At 35.9% G+C, this 21,267-nt stretch overlaps 1 protein-coding gene across 7 annotated transcripts in view; it reads left to right on the top strand.

Moving 5' to 3' along the window:
* CCDC91 (coiled-coil domain containing 91) overlaps positions 1-21,267 on the top strand; it is a 409,792-nt gene that overhangs the window by 200,187 nt on the left and 188,338 nt on the right. For all 7 annotated transcript variants that reach the window (XM_015094883.4, XM_060413256.1, XM_042247344.2 and 4 more), the window contains one exon: positions 19,777-19,854. In XM_015094883.4, the coding sequence (XP_014950369.2) occupies positions 19,777-19,854 (78 nt within the window). The remainder of the gene's footprint in view (positions 1-19,776; positions 19,855-21,267) is intronic.

The raw sequence follows: 21,267 nt of genomic DNA, 5'->3' as shown, positions 1-21,267 counted from the left end.
TTAGTTCTTCTTCACTTTCTGTCATAAGGATGGAGTCAACTGCATGTCTGAGGTGACTGATATTTCTCCCTGCAATCTTGATTCCAGCTTGTGCTTCCTCCAGCCCAGTGTTTCTCATGATGTACTCTGCATATAAGTTAAATAAGCAGGGTGACAATATACAGCCTTGACATACTCCTTTTCCTATTTGGAACCAGTCTGTTGTTCCATGTCCAGTTCTAACTGTTGCTTCCTGACCTGCATACGGGTTTTTCAAGAGGGAGGTCAGGTGCTCTGTTATTCCCATCTCTTGTAGAATTTTCCACAGTTTATTGTGATCCACACAGTCAAGGGCTTTGGCATAGTCAATAAAGCCGAAATAGCTGTTTTTCTGGAACTCTCTTGCTCTTTCGATGATCCAGCAGATGTTGGCAATTTGATCTCTGTTTCCTCTGCCTTTTCTAAAACCAGCTTGAACATCTGAAAGTTCGTGGATTACGTATTGCTGAAGCCTGCCTTGGAGTTTTTTAGAGCATTACTTTACTAGTGTGTGAGATGCGTGCAGTTGTGTGGGAATTTGAGCTTTCTTTGGCATTGCCTTTCTTTGGGATTGGAATGAAAACTGACCTTTTCCAGTCCTATGGCCACTGCTGAGTTTTCCAAATTTGCTGACATATTGAGTGCAGCACTTTCACAGCATCATCTTTTAGGATTTGAAATAGGACAACTGGAATTCCATCACCTCCACTAGCTTTGTTCATAGTGATGCTTCTTAAGGCCTACTTGACTTCACATTCCAGGATATCCGGCTCTAGGTGAGTGATCACACCATCGTGATTATCCAGGTCATGAAGATCTTTTTTGTACAGTTCTTCTGTGTATTCTTGCCACCTATTCTTATTATCTTCTGCTTCTGTTAGGTCCCTACCATTTCTGTCCTTTATTGAGCCCATCTTTGCATGAAATGTTCCCTTGGTATCTCTAATTTTCTTGAAGAGATCTTTAGTCTTCCCTATTCTATTATTTTCCTCTATTTCTTTGTATTGATTGCCGAGGAAGGCTTTCTTATCACTTCTTGCTGTTCTTTGGAACTCTGCATTCAAATAGGTATATCTTTCCTTTTCTTTTTGCTTTTTGCTTGTCTTCTTTTCATAGCTATTTGTAAGGCTTCCTCAGACAGCCATTTGCTCTTTTTTGTTGAGTTTTTTTTTTTTGTTGTTGTTGTTGTTCCTTGTAGAATCCCAGAAATCCAGTACCCTTCTCTCATTTCCTTCCATTTCTGTCTCTCTCCATCCAGGTTTGCTGGTATAACATTCTTAAAAACTTTGTAGATCTCCTGTGTAATCTGAGAGGATTAATGCCATTAAACAGGTGGTGGTTATTCAGTCACTCAGTTGTGTCCAAGTCTTTTTAACCTCATGGACTGTAGCATGACAGGCTTCCCTGTCCTTCACCAGCTCCTTGAGTTTGCTCAAACTCATGTCAATTTAGTCAGTGAGGCCATTTCATCTGTTATCTCCTTCTCCTTCTACCTTCACTCTTTCCCAGCATAACGATCTTATCCATTGAGTTGGGTCTTTTCCATTAAGTCTGCTCTTTGCATCAGGTGGCCAAAGTATTGGAGCTTCAGCTTCAGCATCAGTCCTTCCAATGAGTATTCAGTGTTGATTTGTTTTAGAATTGACTAGTTTGATCTCCTTGAAGTCCAAAGGACTCTCAAGAGTCTTCTCCAGCACCACAGTTTAAAGGCATCAGTTCTTTAGCACTCAGCCTATTTTTGTCCAGTTCTCACATCCATCTGTGACTATTGGAAAAACCACACTTTTGACTATATGGACATTTGTTTGCCATGTAACATATCTGCTTTTTAATATTCTGCCTAGGTTTGTCATAGCTTTTCTTCCAAGGAGCAAGCATCTTTTAATTTTGTGGCTGCAGTCACCATCTGCCATGATTTTAGAGCCCCCCAAAATAAAGCCAGCCACTGTTTCCACTGTTTCTCTACCTTTTTGTCATGAAGTGATGGACCAGATGGCGGGATCTTTGTTTTCTGAATGTTGAGTTTTAAGCCAGCTGTTTTACTCTCCTCTTACCTTCATCAAGAGGCTCTTTAGTTCTTGGCTTTCTGCCATCGGGTGGTGTCATCTGCATATCTGAGGTTATTGATATATCTCCCAGCAATCTTGATTCAAGCTTGTGCTTCATATAGCCTGATATTTCACATGAAACCTGTATTTCCTAAAGCTGTAACTAGGTTCCACAGACTTGATGACTGATATTAGCAAAAATTTTTTCTCTCACAGTTATAGGAAATAAAGTCTAAAATCAACATGTTGGCAGTGATGTTCTTGGAGTTGGCATTCTGTGTCTCAAAGTAGCTAAAGTCAGTTTCTGCCTCCTTCTTCACTAGTCTCAGTCCCCTTTCTTATGGAGAAACTAATCTTAGGACTTAGGGTTCACTCTGTGTCCAAGGTAATCTTATCTTGGGATATCAAAGACCCTAGTTCCAAATTACATACACAGATACCAGCAATTAGGAGATTATCTTTTTTGAGGGTGTCTCAGTTCAACCCACTGCAGGCACCAAAGGTGAATCTCAATGTATTTCAAATGTGAATGCAAATCATTATTATGTAGATAGAAACACTCAGAATATGAAAACAAATGATCAAAACATTAAAAAGCAACTTTTATTATTAAGCCATTTTTCTTTTCTCCATCAAAATATTAACTATTTTGAGAGACAGTGTTGTTAGAAAGTCCCATTCTGTTATCAGAATTTAAAATACAGCCAAACTTTGGAGAGCAGGCTTAAAATGAGAAAAGTTATAAGAAATTAGAATTTGATGATGTTGACATCCTTACTGAATGGTAGGGTAATATTTGTAGATGTGTACATAAGGCTTAAGTCTTTCCCATTAACTGTTACAAGCTGTCTGCTCTTCCTTCTTTCCCCCTCCTTATCCTCCTTTCCTCCTTCCTTCCTTCTTTTCCTTCATCATCTTTTCCTCTCCCTTTCTCCTTTCCATTACTTTCTTTTCTTTTTAGTTGGCTTGAATTAGCTTTGAGCATCTGCTTCTCAAGGTACTTTGCCTTTGAAGACTTTAACAAAGTAGAAAATAAATAGTAATTTGTTTCAAATGTCGCACAAGTGGAGTTTCTGCCTTTCACTTTGGAGCAAATAATAAGGTGACGTTGAAGTAGCAATAGGAGCAGTGCCAATCCAATCAACAAGTCAGCTAAGAATTTAGCCAGGGTTATGCAAGGGGCCAGATTCTCAGGCTTTGAAGGATTTGGCCTTTATTCTTTAATGGGTTATAGTTGGTGGAGAAATTGTTGTGTTAAAAGAGCAATGATAGTGACAACGATAATGGCACTGCTAAAAACATATCATCTTCTGTTATGAGTTGCACTTGTCGTCATTTTAATCTTTAAACTAAATAGGCTATGGCCTGCTTACTCATTTCTCATTTGAAACTATTAATTCTTTCCTAAAAGTTTGCTTTAGACATGGATGTGACATTGTCACATTTGGGTTTTGTAAGGTGGCATGTAGAAAAGTCAGTTACCTCCGTGCTGGTGTGAGGACATCATGGGATTTTTTTGCATACTGTCATCTGTTGTATCTGTTAGAAAAGTTCGAGAAGAAGTTTGTTCCATTATGTTGTTTTTGACTGAGAGTGGGCCACAAAGCCAATAGTTTGGGATCTGTGTGCTGATGAAATCCATACAGTTGGGTTATGTTGGCCATTAATGGGTCAGGGCCAGACATGAAAATTAACTCTTAAAAAAATTTTTGAAATCTTAAGCTAATGGGACACACATATTAAGGGTGTCTGTTTCAGTAATGGATACAGTTGATTATGGCACTAATGCTTTATTTCCATATGTAAGATTACTTTACCTTTAGGCTGATTGATTCTTTCATGCTTGTGTTATTTTTTTTCTCCCATTTTATATTTGGCTAAGAATTTGAATTAGTCTGTGAAACTGACTGGGTAATATTTTGAAGGATCCTGTCATGTATTGTTTTTACCGGTTGTATAGGGAAACTAAGAAATGAGGGAGCAAGGAGGTAAAGATTAAACATACATTCAATGGGAAAGACTTTGCTGCATCATGCCAGTGAAACCTACTTTTCTTTATTATAGAACACAACTAGGCTTGTTTCAGCTATTGAATGTGGGGTCAGTAAGAGATGGAGAGGCAGTGTTTTGTTGTTTTTGTTCTGTTCTGACAAAGTGGATGCCTGTGGGATAATTTCATCTTCCTGCTTTTCTGACATTTATAATCGGGCCATATGTTGGATTCTTCAGATTTTGGTGGGAGCAGTTTATGCCATTTCTTACTCCAAATCTTTCAGTGCATTGGTTAGATGTTATCCCACTATTTTTATTTTGATTTCTTGTCCTGCAAATTTCCTTTTGGAATATCTGGAGATGGTTATGACTGCCTTACCCAATATAGTGGATTTGTAAGGGATATAATATTGTGGCTTCAGAGAGAGAGTGGTGATGACACCTGGATTAGAAAACTTTTCTCAATCAGGCTATATTAGCTAATTATATTCTACTAATTATGTTCAGCCTAATTATAGACTTGTTCTTGGCCAAAGAATTTGGAAAGTGAAAAGCAAGTGCTTTCTAAAAGGTGAGGTAGAATGGTGGATTGGACTTGTGAATTTTTCTTTCTCCCTCTGTCCCTCCCTTCCTCCCTCCATTCCTTGCTTCCTACCTTCTGTCCTTCTCAAGTTTTTTTTAAAACTACTGTAATAATTCATTCCAAATACATCAGTCAAATGTTGCCTTTTACCAGCTCTAATGGAGAGGATCCTGCTGCTATGCATCAGTCAATTTATTAGGGATGATTAGTATGGGCTTCCCAGGTGGCACTAGTGATAAAGAACCTCCTTGCCAATGCAGGAGACATAAGAGACATGGCCTTGACCCCTGAGTTGGGAAGAGCTTCTGGAGGAGGACATGGCAACCCACTCTAGTATTCTTCCCTGGAGAATCCCACGGACAGTGGAGCTTGGCAGGCTGTAGTCTATAGGGTCGCACAGAGTTGGACACGACTGAAGCGATTGTGCACACAGGACACAGTATGGGTTCTACTGGATTTTTTAATGACCAATAATAATGTGAATCGTAAAGTGTTTATCAGTTTTTCCTGTAAGCTTTGGCTTAAAAATATTTTTCTGCATGAATTGTGATTCAAATATTTAAATAGAGTTTTGTCATTGATATAGCAATGAGATTTTAAAGCTGTTTATTTCTCATTTTCCCATGAAACATCTATATTTGTTAATTTTGTGGTTTGTATTTACATGTGTATTCAATCAAAGATAATTTTTCAGCAACAAATATATGCAGGCATATTAAAATACTAGACCTATGTATGTTTAATAATTTCGACAAAGGATTGATATTGGGAGATTGTGAGTAGCAGAGAATTGGTTAATGTGCTTCTGGTAACATTTGAAAAGCACCTTTCACATTTTTGTCAGACCAGAATTTCTGGTTGACAGTAATGAATTGATGAATGACCATTTCAGCTTTACCAAGAGTGATCAGTTTGTGTGTTATTTTCATCAGATATTGTTCATTGTTGTTCAGCTGCTAAGTTATGTCTGACTCTGCAACTCCATGGACTGTAGTATGTCAGGCTTCTCTGTCCTTCACTATCTTCTGGAGTTTGCTCAAACTCATGTCCTTCAGAAGGAGTGACTTATGACAGATTAGTCCATTTATTAATGAGTTTTTATAGAAAGCAAATCTATTGAAAAGCAGTTTGGAATGTACTCAGATATCAGATAGTTCAGTCTTTGTCGTGATATTTTTTAGTAAAAATCGGGCTGACAGATCAGAAGATGTGATTTAGCCTTTGCCCTGCCCTCACTGATAACTCAGTGATCTTGAACAAACTTCTTGATCTCTCAGCCTTAGTTTCCTCATTTGTAAAATGAATGCATTGAAAAAGCTTACCTTTGAAGTCTTGTTTAGAAACTCTGTAGCTTTATTTAAGGTGAGGGTATTTTCCTGAATCTTCCCATTCTTACGATGGTTTTGGGTTTGACATTTTGAAAGAGAGCTATCATTGTGGTCAGATTTGGTTTTGACTACTTTGAACATAGGTTGTAAATTTTGGGCTCTATTTTCTTGAAATAAGAGTTTCAGGCCATGTATGACTATTTGGTTATTCCTGTGTTTTTCTTTTGGTAAGTGGGAAGCCTGGTCTGTTACAATGTGGTTGTATGATTACCATCAGTAACTTTGAAGTAAGCAAAGTGGGTTGATTTATCTAGCCCGTTTTAACATACAGTATCATAGAATGATATCATAGAATGTTATTCATTGTTGTTCAATTGCTAAATTGTGTCCCACTCTTTGTGACCCCATGGACTGTAGCACACCAGGCTTCCCTGTCCTTCACTATCTTCTGGAGTTTTCTCAAACACATGTTCGTCAAGAGTTGGTAGTATATTTTAGAAATGATTTCATCCAACTCTCTTATTTAATAGGTAAAGAAACCTGCTCAAAGATGTTTCTTAATTTATATGCTAGGCTTATATCAGAAAAAGAGCATTGATCATAATCTCATTCATTAATTCAACAAACAGATATGTGAATCTATCAAGTAGCCTTCTTTTTGAAGACCAAAATTTAAATACATTTTTAACAATTGTTACTATGATTTTAAATAACTCTCTCTGTTGAAGAATGAAACACGATTCTTAACTAATATATTTGGCTTTCAGATCCTGTCCATTCAATCTCATCTTTATTCAGTCCTTATTTATTGAGCAGACATTATATACAAGGTGCTGTTTGAGATATGTATGTTCAATGGCAAGTGAAATTTCGCCTTCCTAAATTGAACTTAATGTCAAATTTTGAAATCTCCCTACTGTCTGTCTTTTCCTCACTTTCCCAAGTGCCATAGTGTTAAGAGTATCATCATTGTTTTCCCCAGTATGTGAGAGAGATGGGAAATGAAGAGTACAAAACAATAAGTAGTGATAAGGGCAATGAATAAAAATAAAGCATGATTAGTGGACAATGATGAGTGTGTGCTATTTTATATAGGGTGGTCAGCGAGCATCCCTGTGGTACAGTGGTTTTTGAGTAGTATCCAGAGGAAATGAGTGTGTGATATTTGGGGTGAAAAGTATATCAAACACAGCAAATAACTTCAATGGCCTTATGGTAATAATGTGTTTATAATGATTTGAGGAAGGCCAGTGACAACAGATGGAAGGATTTAGGGTCAGAGGGGTATAACTTTGGGCTATGGGAGGGATTATAGAGTTTATTTGCAGTAATGTGGAAGCTTAGAAATTGTAGTCAGATGTATGATATTTTATAATTTAACAGATATTTATTGAGTACCCACACTATGTCTGGTACTATTTTACGTGTTATGCATACTGTGGTGAACAATTCCTGCCATCATAGAAATTACATTCTTTGTGATTGCCCTCAAGTTTTAGGGTAAAGTGTCTGCCTGCAATGTGGGAGACCTGGGTTTGATCCCTGGATTGGGAAGATCCCCTGGAGAAGGAAATGGCCACCCACTCCAGTACTCTTGCCTGGAAAATCCCATGGACTGAGAAGCCTGGTAGGCTACAGTCCATGGGGTCGCAAAGAGTCGGACATGACTGAGCGACTTCACTTTCACTTTTAAGTTTTAAAGAACTGTTTTTGCTGCAGTCTCGGAAGAAGAGTAGAATCAAAGAGGCAGGGATGTTGGGAAATGATCGTAGTGTGGACTAGAGGAGTAGCAGTGGAGATGTTGACAACTGTCCAGATTGTCGATCATGAGATGGAGACATTAGACATTTGGTTAAAAAAATAAAAATAAACATCAAGCCAGTATTCTTGCCTGGAAAAAACCCCATGGATGGAGGAACCTGGTAGGCTACAGTCCGTGGGGTCACAGAGACTCGGACACTACTGGACGACTTCACTTTCTTTAGATATACATGTAAAGACCTTAATAGGCAGCTAGATAAAGAAATCTGAGGGTTAGCTATGGCAGAATTGGAGATATAATTTAAGGAGTTGTACAAAGATGATATTTAAATTTACTTATCAGTTGAACAAGATAAAGAAGAGGTCTCATTCTCTGGAACTCCTGCAGTTTGAGATTGGGGCAGTGAAGAAGAGCAAACAGGATGGACTGATAAGGAGAAGAAACAAATGAAGAAAATATTTCAAGAAGGAAGAGGGTGGATTGGGCTTGGTGATTGGCAGCAGCAGAGGCTACATGATTTTTGAATCTTCTTATATTTTCTTATAAAAACTAGTCTAAGGTAGTTAAGGGGAAAAGTCCATAAATAACATCTTGAATAGGAAAATAGATGGCAATTATGCTTATATGATTTATGGTGCAGAAGCTAGTAGAGCTGAACTATAGACAGCAACAAGATAGGCATGTCTATCACATCCATGCTTGAGTGATGGAGGGAAACATAAAGGAACATAAAGCCCTCATTTCTTTTGGAAATACGCAGAGAAAGTACCCATCTTAAAGTCATCCATGCTAAGGAGAATGGTAAAACATCATACAGACACTGAAGAAGGAGAATGTTCAGATACTGGTAGGGAGGGGATCAGAGAAAGCATTTATCAAAAAGTACTCAAGTTGCTGCATTGGAAAAACACTTTTTAATTTTTTTTAAACCTTATAATAGCCAACAGAAGAGGAAGCCCTAGAATCATGAAGCTGCGGAAGTTCTTCAGGCTAACTTCAACTCAGGGTAAACTGGTACATGGTTAAGAGAAAAGGATTGTTGCAGAACTGAGTACAGTAATGGAAGCATTTGAACAGCAGGAAAAATCAAAAATAGAACAGTAGTTCCAAAATGAGAAAAGAACAAATAAGATAAAGCTGATAGAAAAAAGACATTAAAAAAAAAATCCCAAATGAAGATTAAGCCTGAAGGAATAAGAGGGAATACAATAGTATAGAAAGAAAAAAATAATAAAGCATGACAAAATGAAAACTAACATAAATGAAGGAGAATTTGAGAGAAAGGAATAATTATAGAAAACAAACAGTGTGTTTGTTTTTACCCAATCCAGTATGTATGTAATTGGATTCCCCGAAGAGGAAGACTAAAGAGGTGAAACAGAACTGTATGAAAAATCTAATTCAACCACCATAAATGATATGAAAGAAGACTGGGGCCTATTTTGAAAATGTACACGTATACCTGAAAAAATAGACCCCTAACAGTCAATTATGAGACATCTTCTAGTGACTTTAAACAAAGTGTTTTTCAAAATAATATCTAGGAAATCTGTAACTCCAGTGACTCTGCTTTTTTGGTTTTCCAAGGATAGTCTATATTTATACTGTTATCCTAGTGCAGTTATTACCAGAAACGCCTTTTATTCTCAAAAGTGATCCAATTTGGAAAGTAAATTGTATAGTCAATCTAAATATAAAGTAAAATTAGATACATGACAGACTTTTTAAAAAACACACTGTATGCCAACAGAATAATGTAAGATAATTAGAATATTCAAATAAAGTATGAATCAGCACAGCTAACTGGTTTTCTGTTTTAAAAGCTGCAAATGGTTCTCAGCAATCAGAAACTTAAAGATTGTTATTCTCTTGGTTGTTTATGAGAAATCTTTCACCTCAGTGAATTGCAAGAAGTAAAATTTTAAAACCAGCATTCTCTGATCAGAGTGAAACAAAATTAGAAATGAAATATCAAAATCAAAGAAAAACACCATTCAGCTTAGAAATTAAATTGACACAAACATACTATTTCTTTCTTCCACCAGTGTAGGTTTTTGGCATTCATGTAACATTGGCATAACTTAAAATTCATCATTTAAAATGATATAAAGTATAGTTCAGTGTTGTTTTTTTTTTTTAAGTATATTCACAATATTGTTGTACTGTGACTAGTATCTAACTGGCCAGATAGTATCATCACCTGAAGCAGCCTTGTATGCATTAAGCAGTTGCTCCTTAGGTCTCTTGTCCCCCAGCACCTGACAGTTGCCAATCTACTTTCTGTTTCTGGATTTACCTATTTTACCTATTTACCTATTTTGGACATGTCACATAAAATGAAACCATGGAATACGCAGCCTCTCGTGTCTAGCTACTTAGGCATAGCATAATGTGACATTATACAGGAGACAGGGATCAAGACCATCCCAATGGAAAAGAAACGCAAAAAAGCAAAATAGCTGTCTGAGGAGGCCTTACAAATAGCTGTGAAAAGAAGAGAAGCGAAAAGCAAAGGAGAAAAGGAAAGATATAGGCATCTGAATGCAGAGTTGCAAAGAATAGCAAGAAGAGATAAGAAAGCCTTCTTCAGTGATCAGTGCAATGAAATAGAGGAAAACAGAATGGGAAAGACTAGAGATCTCCTGAAGAAAATTAGAGATACCAAGGGAACATTTCATGCAAAGATGGGCTCAATAAAGGACAGAAATGGTAGGGACCTAACAGAAGCAGAAGATATTAAGAAAAGGTGGCAAGAATACACGGAAGAACTCTACGAAAAAGATCTTCACGACCCAGATAATCATGATGATGTGATCACTCGCCTAGAGCCATCCATCCTGGAATGTGAAGTCAAGTGGGCCTTAGAAAGCATCACTACGAACAAAGCTAGTGGAGGTGATGGAATTCCAGTTGAGCTGTTTCAAATCCTGAAAGATGATGCTGTGAAAGTGCTGCACTCAATATGCCAGCAAGTTTGGGAAAATCAGCAGTGGCCACAGGACTGGAAAAGGTCAGTTTTCATTCCAATTCCAAAGAAAGGCAATGCCAAAGAATGCTCAAACTACCACACAGTTGCGCTCATCTCACATGCTAGTAAAGTAATGTCAAAATTCTCCAAGCCAGGCTTCAGCAATACGTGAACCGTGAACTCCCTGATGTTCAAGCTGGTTTTAGAAAAGGCAGAGGAACCAGAGATCAAATTGCCAACATCTGCTGGATCATGGAAAAAGCAAGAGAGTTCCAGAGAAACATCTGTTTCTGCTTTATTGACTGCCAAAGCCTTTGACTGTGTGGATCACAATAAACTGTGGAAAATTCTGAAAGAGATGGGAATAGCAGACCACCTAACCTGCCTCTTGAGAAATCTATATGCAGGTCAGGAAGCAACAGTTAGAGCTGGACATGGAAAACAGACTGGTTCCAAATAGGAGAAGGAGTACATCAAGGCTGTATATTGTCACCCTGCTTATTTAACTTATATGCAGAGTACATCGTGAGAAATGCTGGACTGGAAGAAGCACAAGCTGGCATCAAGATTGCCGGGAGAAATATCAATCACCTCAGATATGCAGATGACACCATCCTTATGGCAGAAAGTGAAGAGGAGCTAAAAAACCTCTTGATGAAAGTGAAAGAGGAGAGTTAAAAAGTTGGGTTAAAGCTCAACATTCAGAAAATGAAGATCATGGCATCTGGTCCCATCACTTCATGGGAAATAGATGGAGAAACAGTAGAAACAGTGTCAGACTTTATTTTTTTGGGCTCCAAAATCACTGCAGATGGTTACTGCAGCCATGAAATTAAAAGACGTTTACTCCTTGGAGGAAAAGTTATGACCAACCTAGATAGTGTATTCAAGAGCAGAGAGATTACTTTGTCGACTAAGGTCCTTCTAGTCAAGGCTATGGTTTTTCCTGTGGTCATGTATGGATGTGAGAGTTGGACTGTGAAGAAGGCTGAGCGCCGAAGAATTGATGCATTTGAACTGTGGTGTTGGAGAAGACTCTTGAGAGTCCCTTGGACTGCACGGAGATCCAACCAGTCCATTCTAAAGGAGATCAACCCTGGGATTTCTTTGGAAGGAATGATGCTAAAGCTGAAGCTCCAGTACTTTGGCCACCTCATGCGAAGAGTTGACTCATTGGAAAAGACTCTGATGCTGGGAGGGACTGGGGGCAGGAGAAGAAGGGGACGACCCAGGATGAGATGGCTGGATGGCATCGGGGACTCGATGGACGTGAGTCTGAGTGAACTCTGGGAGATGGTGGTGGACAGGGAGGCCTGGTGTGCTGCTATTCATGGGGTCGCAAAGAGTTGGACACGACTGAGCGACTGGACTGAACTGAACTGAACTGAATGGTTTCAAGGTTCTTTCATATTAAAACATGTATCATTTCATTCCTTTCATGGGTGAAGAATATTCACTTCATTGAATGCAAGTATTATCCAGTATGGATAATACTTCATTTAAAAAAAATGAATAATTGATCAAAATTTACATTGTTTTTACTTTTTTGCTATTATTAAATGATGCTCATATGCACGTTTGTGTCCAAGTTTTTGTGTAAATGTATATTTTCAATGCCCTTGGGTGTATAATTAAGAGTGAAATTTCTGGGACATTTGGTAGGTCTATGTTTAATTAAATATACCTTTAATTTTTGAGAAGCTACCAAACTTCTTCACTGTGGAAGCACCATTTTACATTTCAGCCAGCAAAGTGGAAGGATTTCAGTTTCTCCACCTCCTTACCAATACTTATTTTCTGAATTTTAATTATAGCCATGCTGGTGGATGTCAGTGGTTTTGACTTGAGTTTCTATAATGGCTAATGATGTTGAACATTTGTTTTTGGAGAAATAGCTACTCAAGTTCTTTGCCCATTTTTAAAGTTTGATTATCTTTTTGTTGCTGATTTACAAGAGTTGATTATATATCCTGGATCCTAGATCTTAGGTCTGTTGATATTTTTACAACTATTCAGTGGGTTGCTCTTTTGGTTTCTTAATAGTATCCTTTAATGCACACAGTTTTAAGTTCAGGTATTTTTAACTTTCTTTGTTTGTGCTTATATTTTAGTGTCATATTTTTAGAAACTGTTACTTAATCCAAGGTGATAAAGGTGTGTACCTATCTTTTCCTCAAGAATTTAGTAGTTTTATCTTTTCTATTCTGAAAGTTGATAGATTTGGTTTTAATATTTATACATCATGTGAATTGGGGTTCCATGTTTAGCCTTTTGCATGTGTGTCCAGTTTCCCACCATCATTTGTTGATAGAATTATTCTTTCCCTATTGAACTGACTTGTTTACTCTTGTAAAAAATCAGTTGCTTATAGATATATAAACTTATTTTGATGCACTCATTTTCATTTTCCAGTGGAATCTCTACCCTTATGCGAATACCACATTGTTTCGGTTATTGCAGCTCTTTGCTCAGTTTTGGAATTAGGAAGTGTAAGTCCTCTGATGTTGCTTTATTTTTTGAAATTGTTTTAGTGACTCATAATCACTTGCAGTTCTATATGAATTTTAGGATGAACTTGTCTGATTATGCAAAATAAAGTCACTGGAATTTTGATAGGGATTGCATTGAATCTATAGATAAAATTTGGGATTAGTGACACTTAACATATTAAATCTTCAAATCCAGGAATACAGGATGTCCTTCCCATTTTTTAAGACTCTACAATGTTTTATAGTTAGTAGTGTAAAAATTTCATACTTCTTTGGTAAAAAGTATTTCTAAGTATTTTACCTTTTTTATGCTTTTGTAAATGGAATTTTTTTTATTTCATTTTTGGATTGTTCGTGCAAGTGTATAGAAATACAACTGATTTTTTGTGTTAATCTTCTTTCTTATAATGTTATTGAACTTGCTTATTGAATAGTATTTTGTTTATTAGACCTAATAATTTTTCACAGTTTCCCATATATAAAATCATGTCTTCTGAAAATCTGGATAGTTTTACTTTTTCATTTCTAATCTAATAATTTCTAAGAACACTTTTTATTTATTTTTCTTGCCTGATGCCCTTGCTAGAATTTCAGTATACTTTTTAATGGAGTTAGAAAGAGTAGGCATTCTTGTCTTGTTCCTAATGTTAGGGGAAAGTCCTCAGTCTTTCATCAATAATATGATTTCAGCTGTGGGATTTTCACAATGCCCTTTATCAGGTTGAAGATACTGCTTTTTAGTTCTTAATTTTCTGAATATTTTCATCATGAAAGTTTGCTTGATGTTGTCACTGTTTTTCTGGGTACTAAGATAATCTTGTAGGCTTTTATTTCCTTCATTGTTTTAATGTGGTATATTAAATGGATTGATTTTTATATGTTGAACCACCTATACGTTCCTGAGATAAATTACACTTGGTCGTAGGCTATAGACTTTTAAATATTCTGTTGGATTCTGCTTACTGCTGTTTTATTAAGGAATTTTGCATCCATATTCATAAGAAACATTGCTTTGTCTTTTCTTGTTTTGTCTTTGTGTGGCTTTGGATTAGTGTAATACTGGCTTTATAGAATCAGTTAGGACATGTTTTCTCATCTATATGAGAAAGATTGGTGTTAATCCTTTTATAAACATTTGTTACAATTCACCACTAAAGTCATTTGAAATAAAGGATTTTCTTTTGTGTGAAGTGTTTTTGATTACTGGATTCAGTCTCCTTACTTGTTATAGGTCTATTTGGTTTTCTGTTTCTTCTTGAGTCAATTTTGGTAGTTTGCATGTTTCTAGGAATTTGTGCCCTACAACTTTGTTATCTAATTTGTTGGCGTGTTGTTTTTGTTCAGTCACTAAGTCATATCTGACTCTTTGCAGCCCCATGAATTGTAGTGTGCCAGGATTTCCTGTCCTTCACTTTTCCCCAAACTTTGCAAAAATTCATGTCCATTGAGTTGGAGATGCTATCTAACCATCTCATCCTCTGCTACCCTCTTCTCCTTTACCTTCAGTCTTTCCCAACATCAGGGTCTTTTAGTGGTTCATAATATTTTTTGTATGTTCTTTTTTGTTTCTTTAAGTTCAGTAGTAAGCCCTTTCCTTGCTATTGATTTTACTGATTTGACTCATCCCTTATCTCTTTTTTTTTCCTGCCTTGGTCAATGAATGTGTATCATATTGCTGATTTTTTATAAAGAACCAACTTTGGTCTAGTTGATTTTCTCTATTGATTTTCTATTTTTTCTTTATTTTCTGTTTATTCTTTTAGTTTCCTTCATTATGCTTAATTTGGGTTTAGTTTATTCTTCTTTTTCTAATTCCTTAGAGTGAAAGGTTAGGTTATTGGTTTGATGTTTTCTTTTTTTAATATAGGTTTTTAATTTCCCTTGTGATTTCTTCTTTGAATAATTGGTTATATAGGAATGTGTTTGATTTCTATAAATTTGTGAATTTTCTCATTTTTTCACTGTTATCTCAAATTTCATTCCCTTGTAGTTGAAGAGAATACTTTGTGTGACTTCAGTATTTTAAAATTTATTAAGACTTGTTTTATGGTTTGCCATGTATTCTATCCTGGAGATTGTTTCATGTCTACTTGAGTGTACTGTGTATTCTGTTGTTGCTGGGTGCTGTATTCTATAGTTGCATTTCTTATAGTTGGTGTATGTGTTGTTCAGTCTTCTATCATTTATTTTTTGGGGGGCTCCAAAATCATTGCTGATGGTGACTGCAGCCATGAAATTAAAAGACACTCCTTGGAAGGAAAATTAGGACCAACTTAGATAGCATATTTAAAAGCAGAGACATTACTTGGTCAACAAAGGTTTGTCTTGTCAAGGCTATGGTTTTTCCAGCGGTCGTGTGTGGATGTGAAGGTTGGACTATAAAGATAGCTGAGCGCCGAAGAATTCAAATGTGGTGTTGTAGAAGACTCTTGAGAGTCCCTTGGACTGCAAGGGGATCCAACCAATCCATCCTAAAGGAAATCAGTCCTGAATATTCATTGGAGGACTGCTGCTGAAACTGAAACTCCAATACTTTGGCAACCTGATGTGAAGAGCTGACTCATTGGAAAAGACCCTGATGCTGGGAAGGATTGAAGGCAAGAGAAGGGGACGATAGAGGATGCGATGGTTGAATGGCATCACCGACTCAATGGACATGAGTTTGTGTAAATTCTGGGAGGTGGTGATGGACAGGAATGCCTGGTGTGCTGTGTGGTTCATGGGGTCTCAAAGAGTTGGACATGACTGAGAGACTGAACTGAACTGATATCAGTGATGAGAATTTCAGCATAATCCATCAAGCATTTGTCAATAGCTGCTATATTCTGAGGGGCTTCCCAGGTGGCGCTAGTTGTAAAGAACCCACTTGCCAGTGCAGGAGATTAAGAAACTCGGGTCAGTCCCTGGGTTGGGAAGATCCCCTGGAGAAGAACATGGCAACTAACTCCAGTATTCTTGCCTGGAGAATCCCATGGACAAAGGAGCCTGGCAGGCTTGTACAGAGTTAGACACAACTGAAGCAACTTAGCACGTGCTGTATGCTAAGGCTGTAAGAAGATGTAGCCATCAATTAAGTGTTTATTTTCAACTGCAATAAAATATGTCATAGAACATTTTTATCGTTTATAAAATGTCTATTTGAAAGACCTGTTATATGAATTGCTTAATATATTGTACTCTATGTGTGCCTTTAATAGCACCCCAATACTTTTTAATGGTTCATGTCATTATTCAGAACCATAGTTGCTGAATGGTCAAACTTTATTATTGAAATGGTGCATATTCATCTTCAATTTCTAGATAATGATGTAAAAGTAGAATATATTCTGTTTCATTTAGCAGATCTATGAATTTGCTTTGCTTCAGATTGTAAAACACTAAAAAGCTCTTGGACCTTTTTGGTTCTAAATTTCAATTCTGAACTAAAGAGATTAGTTGGTAATAGGTATTGTCAATGAGAGAAAAAAGTAAATTAACATTCAATTAGTTAAGTCTGAAAAATCTTGGTTTTAGTAAAATTCAGTGGTTTCTTCTGGACTTGTAGAAGGTTTAATATTTTAATATATATTGTTAATTTCCAGAATTTGTTTGCCCATGTAACCTATTTTATATGAGTTTGTTATTAATCAGTGGCCTTAAGGTAGAGTATATGCTTCTCAAGAACTGCTTAAGATGTTCCACTGTGATGTGAAAAGAAAATGTCATAATACCTGTTTCTCTTTATTTTCTTAAAAATCTTGAAAACTAAGAAAAACAAAATCTATGTTATTATTCATTATAGAAATTGATACCTTTGCCCTCCTAGGTGCCTTTATGAAAGTTGCGTACCATTAGTGAGATAACCTGACCTGAATGGGAGTTCCAAAGTGATGAGTTGGTGGTGCTGCCCATGTGCCTTTGCTTGTTTTTAGTATAATAGAATGTATGAGCTTGCTTTCTAGGTGATGGGATTTTGCTGCTTTGTTATTTAGTTTTGACTAAAACAACTCTTTAGTCCATCTTAAAGGAGATCAGTCCTGGGTGTTCATTGGAAGGACTTGATGTTGAAGCTGAAACTCCAATACTTTGGCCACCTGATGCAAAGAGCTGACTCATTGGAAAAGACCCTGTGCTGGGAAGGATTGAGGGCAGGATGAGAAGGGGACGACAGAGGATGAGATGGTTGGATGGCATCACTGGCTCAATGGACATGAGTTTGTGTAAACTCTGGGAGTTGGTGATGGACAGGGAGGCCTGGAGTGCTGCGATTTATGGGGTTGCAAAGAGTCGGACACGACTGAGCAACTGAAGTGAAAACAACTTTCACAGAAATGGGAAAATGACTTAAAAAAAATATTGTTGCCATGAGCCATAGATTGATAATCATACCAACAAAAATCAGTGTCTATATCAAGGGGGCCCTTATTGGTCCTTTATGTTTAGGTTTTTCGGTAAAGAGTGATTTAGCTACAGAAAGATATATAAAGCTGTATACTGGAAAAGGCAATTAGAATTTGATAATGAAATAGAAATTCTTGAATACGTTAAGTATAAGCAGTTTATAAATGAGGAATTGGTAACATTCCCAGGTGGCACTAGTGGTAAAGAACCTGCCTGCCACTGCAGAAGATGTAAGAAATGCAGGTTCGATCCCTGGGTCAGGAAGATCCCCTGAAGGAGGGCGTGGCAACCCACTCCAGTATTCTTGCCTGGGGAATCCCATGGACAGGGAAGCCTGGAGGGCTATAGTCCATATGGTTGCACAGAATTGGACATGACCATGGCAAGTTGGCACACACTCTCACAAGAAAAAATGAACAAGAACTGTTTTTCTTGTCTTTTTTCCTAAATATCATTAATTTGCTCACCAAATCCACTGAGGTGATGGTGTAGTCGTTCAGAGTCCCTGGCTGACAGAGGCCCTCCTGCTGTTTGCAGCACATGGCTTTAATTGTCATCCACGGCAATGACATTAGCAAGCAAATAGTGGGGGACAAAGGAAGTACTTGGAGGATTTGTTGGAGGTTTTGTGGTTCAGGTCTGAAATGGTGTGCATCACTTCTACCTACCTGACATTCCTAAAATAAATCATACTTGGTTGAGATGTATTATTTATTTATTGCTAGATTCCAGTTACTAATATTTTATGTAGAATTTTAGTTTTTGTTTTCATAAAAGAGATTGGTTCATAATTTTATCTTTGCAGATTTAATTATAAAGGATATGTTTTCTTAATAAAATATATGGGGAAATGGTCCCTCTTTTTTCATTCTCTGGAAGATTTTGTGTAAGAGTTGTGTTATTTATTGTTTATTAAAAGTAACCTTTTTAATAATCTGCACTTATATGATTCTTGGTCAGAAGTTTCATTTTGTTTTTAATGTAATATAGGTTCAGTTTTTTTCTTTTTTCTAAACACATACAAAATTTTTCAGAATTTTTATTTCATCTTCTTTCAGTTTTGTTTTTTTCCCTAGGAGTTTTTTCATTTTACCTAACAGTTCATATTTATTGCTGTAATATTTAATAATATCTTGCTATTTGTTTAGAAAAATCTATTGGTTGTATAATATCTTGAATTCATGAGTAACATTAGAAATTTTTGTTTTTTATTTTTATCACTTTATTGTTCCCATCTTGCTAGATTTTATTTATTCTTTTTTCTTTGGATTATTTTTTTAACAATTGTTTTACATAAATATTTGTCTTCTTATTTTGTCTCGTCTTTTTAAAGGTTTTTTTTTTTTAATATACTTTCAATCATTTATTTCTCTTTTGCTGTAGGTTTTCCCCCACTATCTTTTGGTCCTCTAGTCCTGCTTTCTGCTGTTTTACTTATTCTTTACCTCATTTATTGCATTGAGCTGTAGAATTTGTTTTATGAATTCCAATTCTCTGAAGAAATTCTCTGTGCTATCCACTTTCCCCACTTCTCTATTTTCTTGTGTATATTTATTCATAAATATTGTAAACTTTTTGATAACTAATATCTGAATCACCCATGGGTCTATTTCTTTTGTCTTTTCTATTTTATGTTTCGTTGGTCTCATCTGTTATCATTTCTGATAATTTTGCATTGAAATCTTTACATTGTGTTTGAGAAATTGGAAAGGTTCTGTAGGATGTTAACATTCTCCAAAGAGAGTTCAGCTTCTCCTTTCCTCGGAAGGTAGAATGAGGGTTTGTTCTCCTTAATCTAGTAATTCTCAAATTTTGTTACATATTGACCTATTGACATGTGTGTATTACTGGAGAAGTAATGAGAAAAAAAAGGTTCCAGCTTTTTGGATGACACAGGGCCTCCTGTCTCTAGATCCAGGTCCACAATTGCCAGATGTCTCAAGGGATAACACCATTGCCTTGGATTATCTTACTTGTGAGCATGGTTTTCCTTTCCCAGTTATGGTTTCCCTTTAATCTCTCATTGCTATCTTCAGAATGCTTTTAAACAGAAAGTTTTTTTGAATGGGTTTCTCTTTGTTTTCAGCTGCAACATTGGTGTGCCACAAATCACTCACATCACTTATAAATGCAAAAGTCAGTGGTGTGTTATTTTGTAAACAACAACAACAACAAAAAATCATAGCTTAGTTTCTTATTTTCTTTCAGGAAAAGCATAAACAAGAATTGGAAGATATGAGGAAAGCGGGTCATGAAGCCCTCAGCATTATTGTGGATGAATATAAGGTAGTTATTTGAGAGTCTGTCATATGTGTTATTTGAGAGTCTATCAGATATCAGATTGGTTTTTCTTTAAACCAATCACATGTGAATGGTTTGATGTCCATCCTTCTAGAGATTTCTCTTTAAATACATACACACACATATTTGCTCATGTCATGCTGCTATAATTTTGATTTGCTTTTAGAAATATGTTCTTCTACTCAATCTATTCTTTTGTTTCTTGCTTACTTACATGGCGTTATATATTTTCATGTCAGTATATATAAACATCCAATTTTTGTCATTGTTCTATGCTACTACATTCTATATTTATACACATGCTTACACATATATATGTATATATACATGCACCATCATTGGCTTAATTCTACCTGTATAATTAGGCATTAGTTTATTTTTTATTGTTAATTATTATAATAACTGTTTAAAAAAACCCTTCTATCATATGTGGAATGTAGACATTATTTGTTGATTCAACTTCATCCCTAGACAAGATAGAAGTTCATTTCATTTTAATTAGCTGACATTTAATGTAAAAAAGCTTCCCATAACAAGTCATTTGAATAAAAGTAGTAAAAGAAATAGATCTAGATTTTAAGTGAAAGACACTTTAAAAAAAATTGAAGGTATTAAAATAGTCTGGTAGATGATAGGTCTTGGAACCTGGAACGTCATTTTTATGACCACACCCAATACAGAAATTTGTGCCATACTTGAGAAGGCTGTTTTAAAATGTCTGCTTTTTATAGCTGTGACTATTGGCTCTTTTCTTTATAATGTTGGGAATTTTTCGTTCTACTAATATAAACCAGCTTTATAGTTATTGAGTTGAAGGAAAGTGTATAGGATCTATTTTGAACCATCTTTTCTTTTGTCCTAAGGCTAAAAGTGGGAGGAATTAAAATAATGGAATTTACATAATTCTCCTGGATATTATATGATGTATTTTTGGATGAATTTATGTTTTACTTATTTATATTTATGAATTCTAAATTAAATGTTGTAAAAGTACTTACATTGTTGTGTTCTTCTGAAAAACTTAGTATTTTATATTTAAAATTTTTTTGGTTCTGGCTCTACATATTTCCTTTGCTAAAAATATGTTTATAGTGTATTACTTTCGACACTGGCAAATAATTAATTTAAAAGCATATGTGACAACTTTGCAAATATATTTTGTAAATTATATTTTAAAGAAAATTAGTTGAGAGCCACTCATTTCACCTCTTTGTCTCATATCATTATGGGATGCTCATTTAGAAAAAGAATTTAGAAGTTTCAGGCATTATGCATTTATTTCAATTTGCTTAAAAGGACTAGGTATCAAATCAAGTATCCTACAAAGTTATATTTAATTTATCATAGTATACTTATAGTCAGTTAATACATAAAGTATATAAATTCTCTTATAGCATG

The sequence above is a fragment of the Ovis aries genome, chromosome 3 (genome assembly GCF_016772045.2).
Source record: "Ovis aries strain OAR_USU_Benz2616 breed Rambouillet chromosome 3, ARS-UI_Ramb_v3.0, whole genome shotgun sequence".
Lineage (NCBI taxonomy): Eukaryota > Metazoa > Chordata > Mammalia > Artiodactyla > Bovidae > Ovis > Ovis aries.
This window is presented reverse-complemented; position numbering and strand designations above follow the sequence as displayed.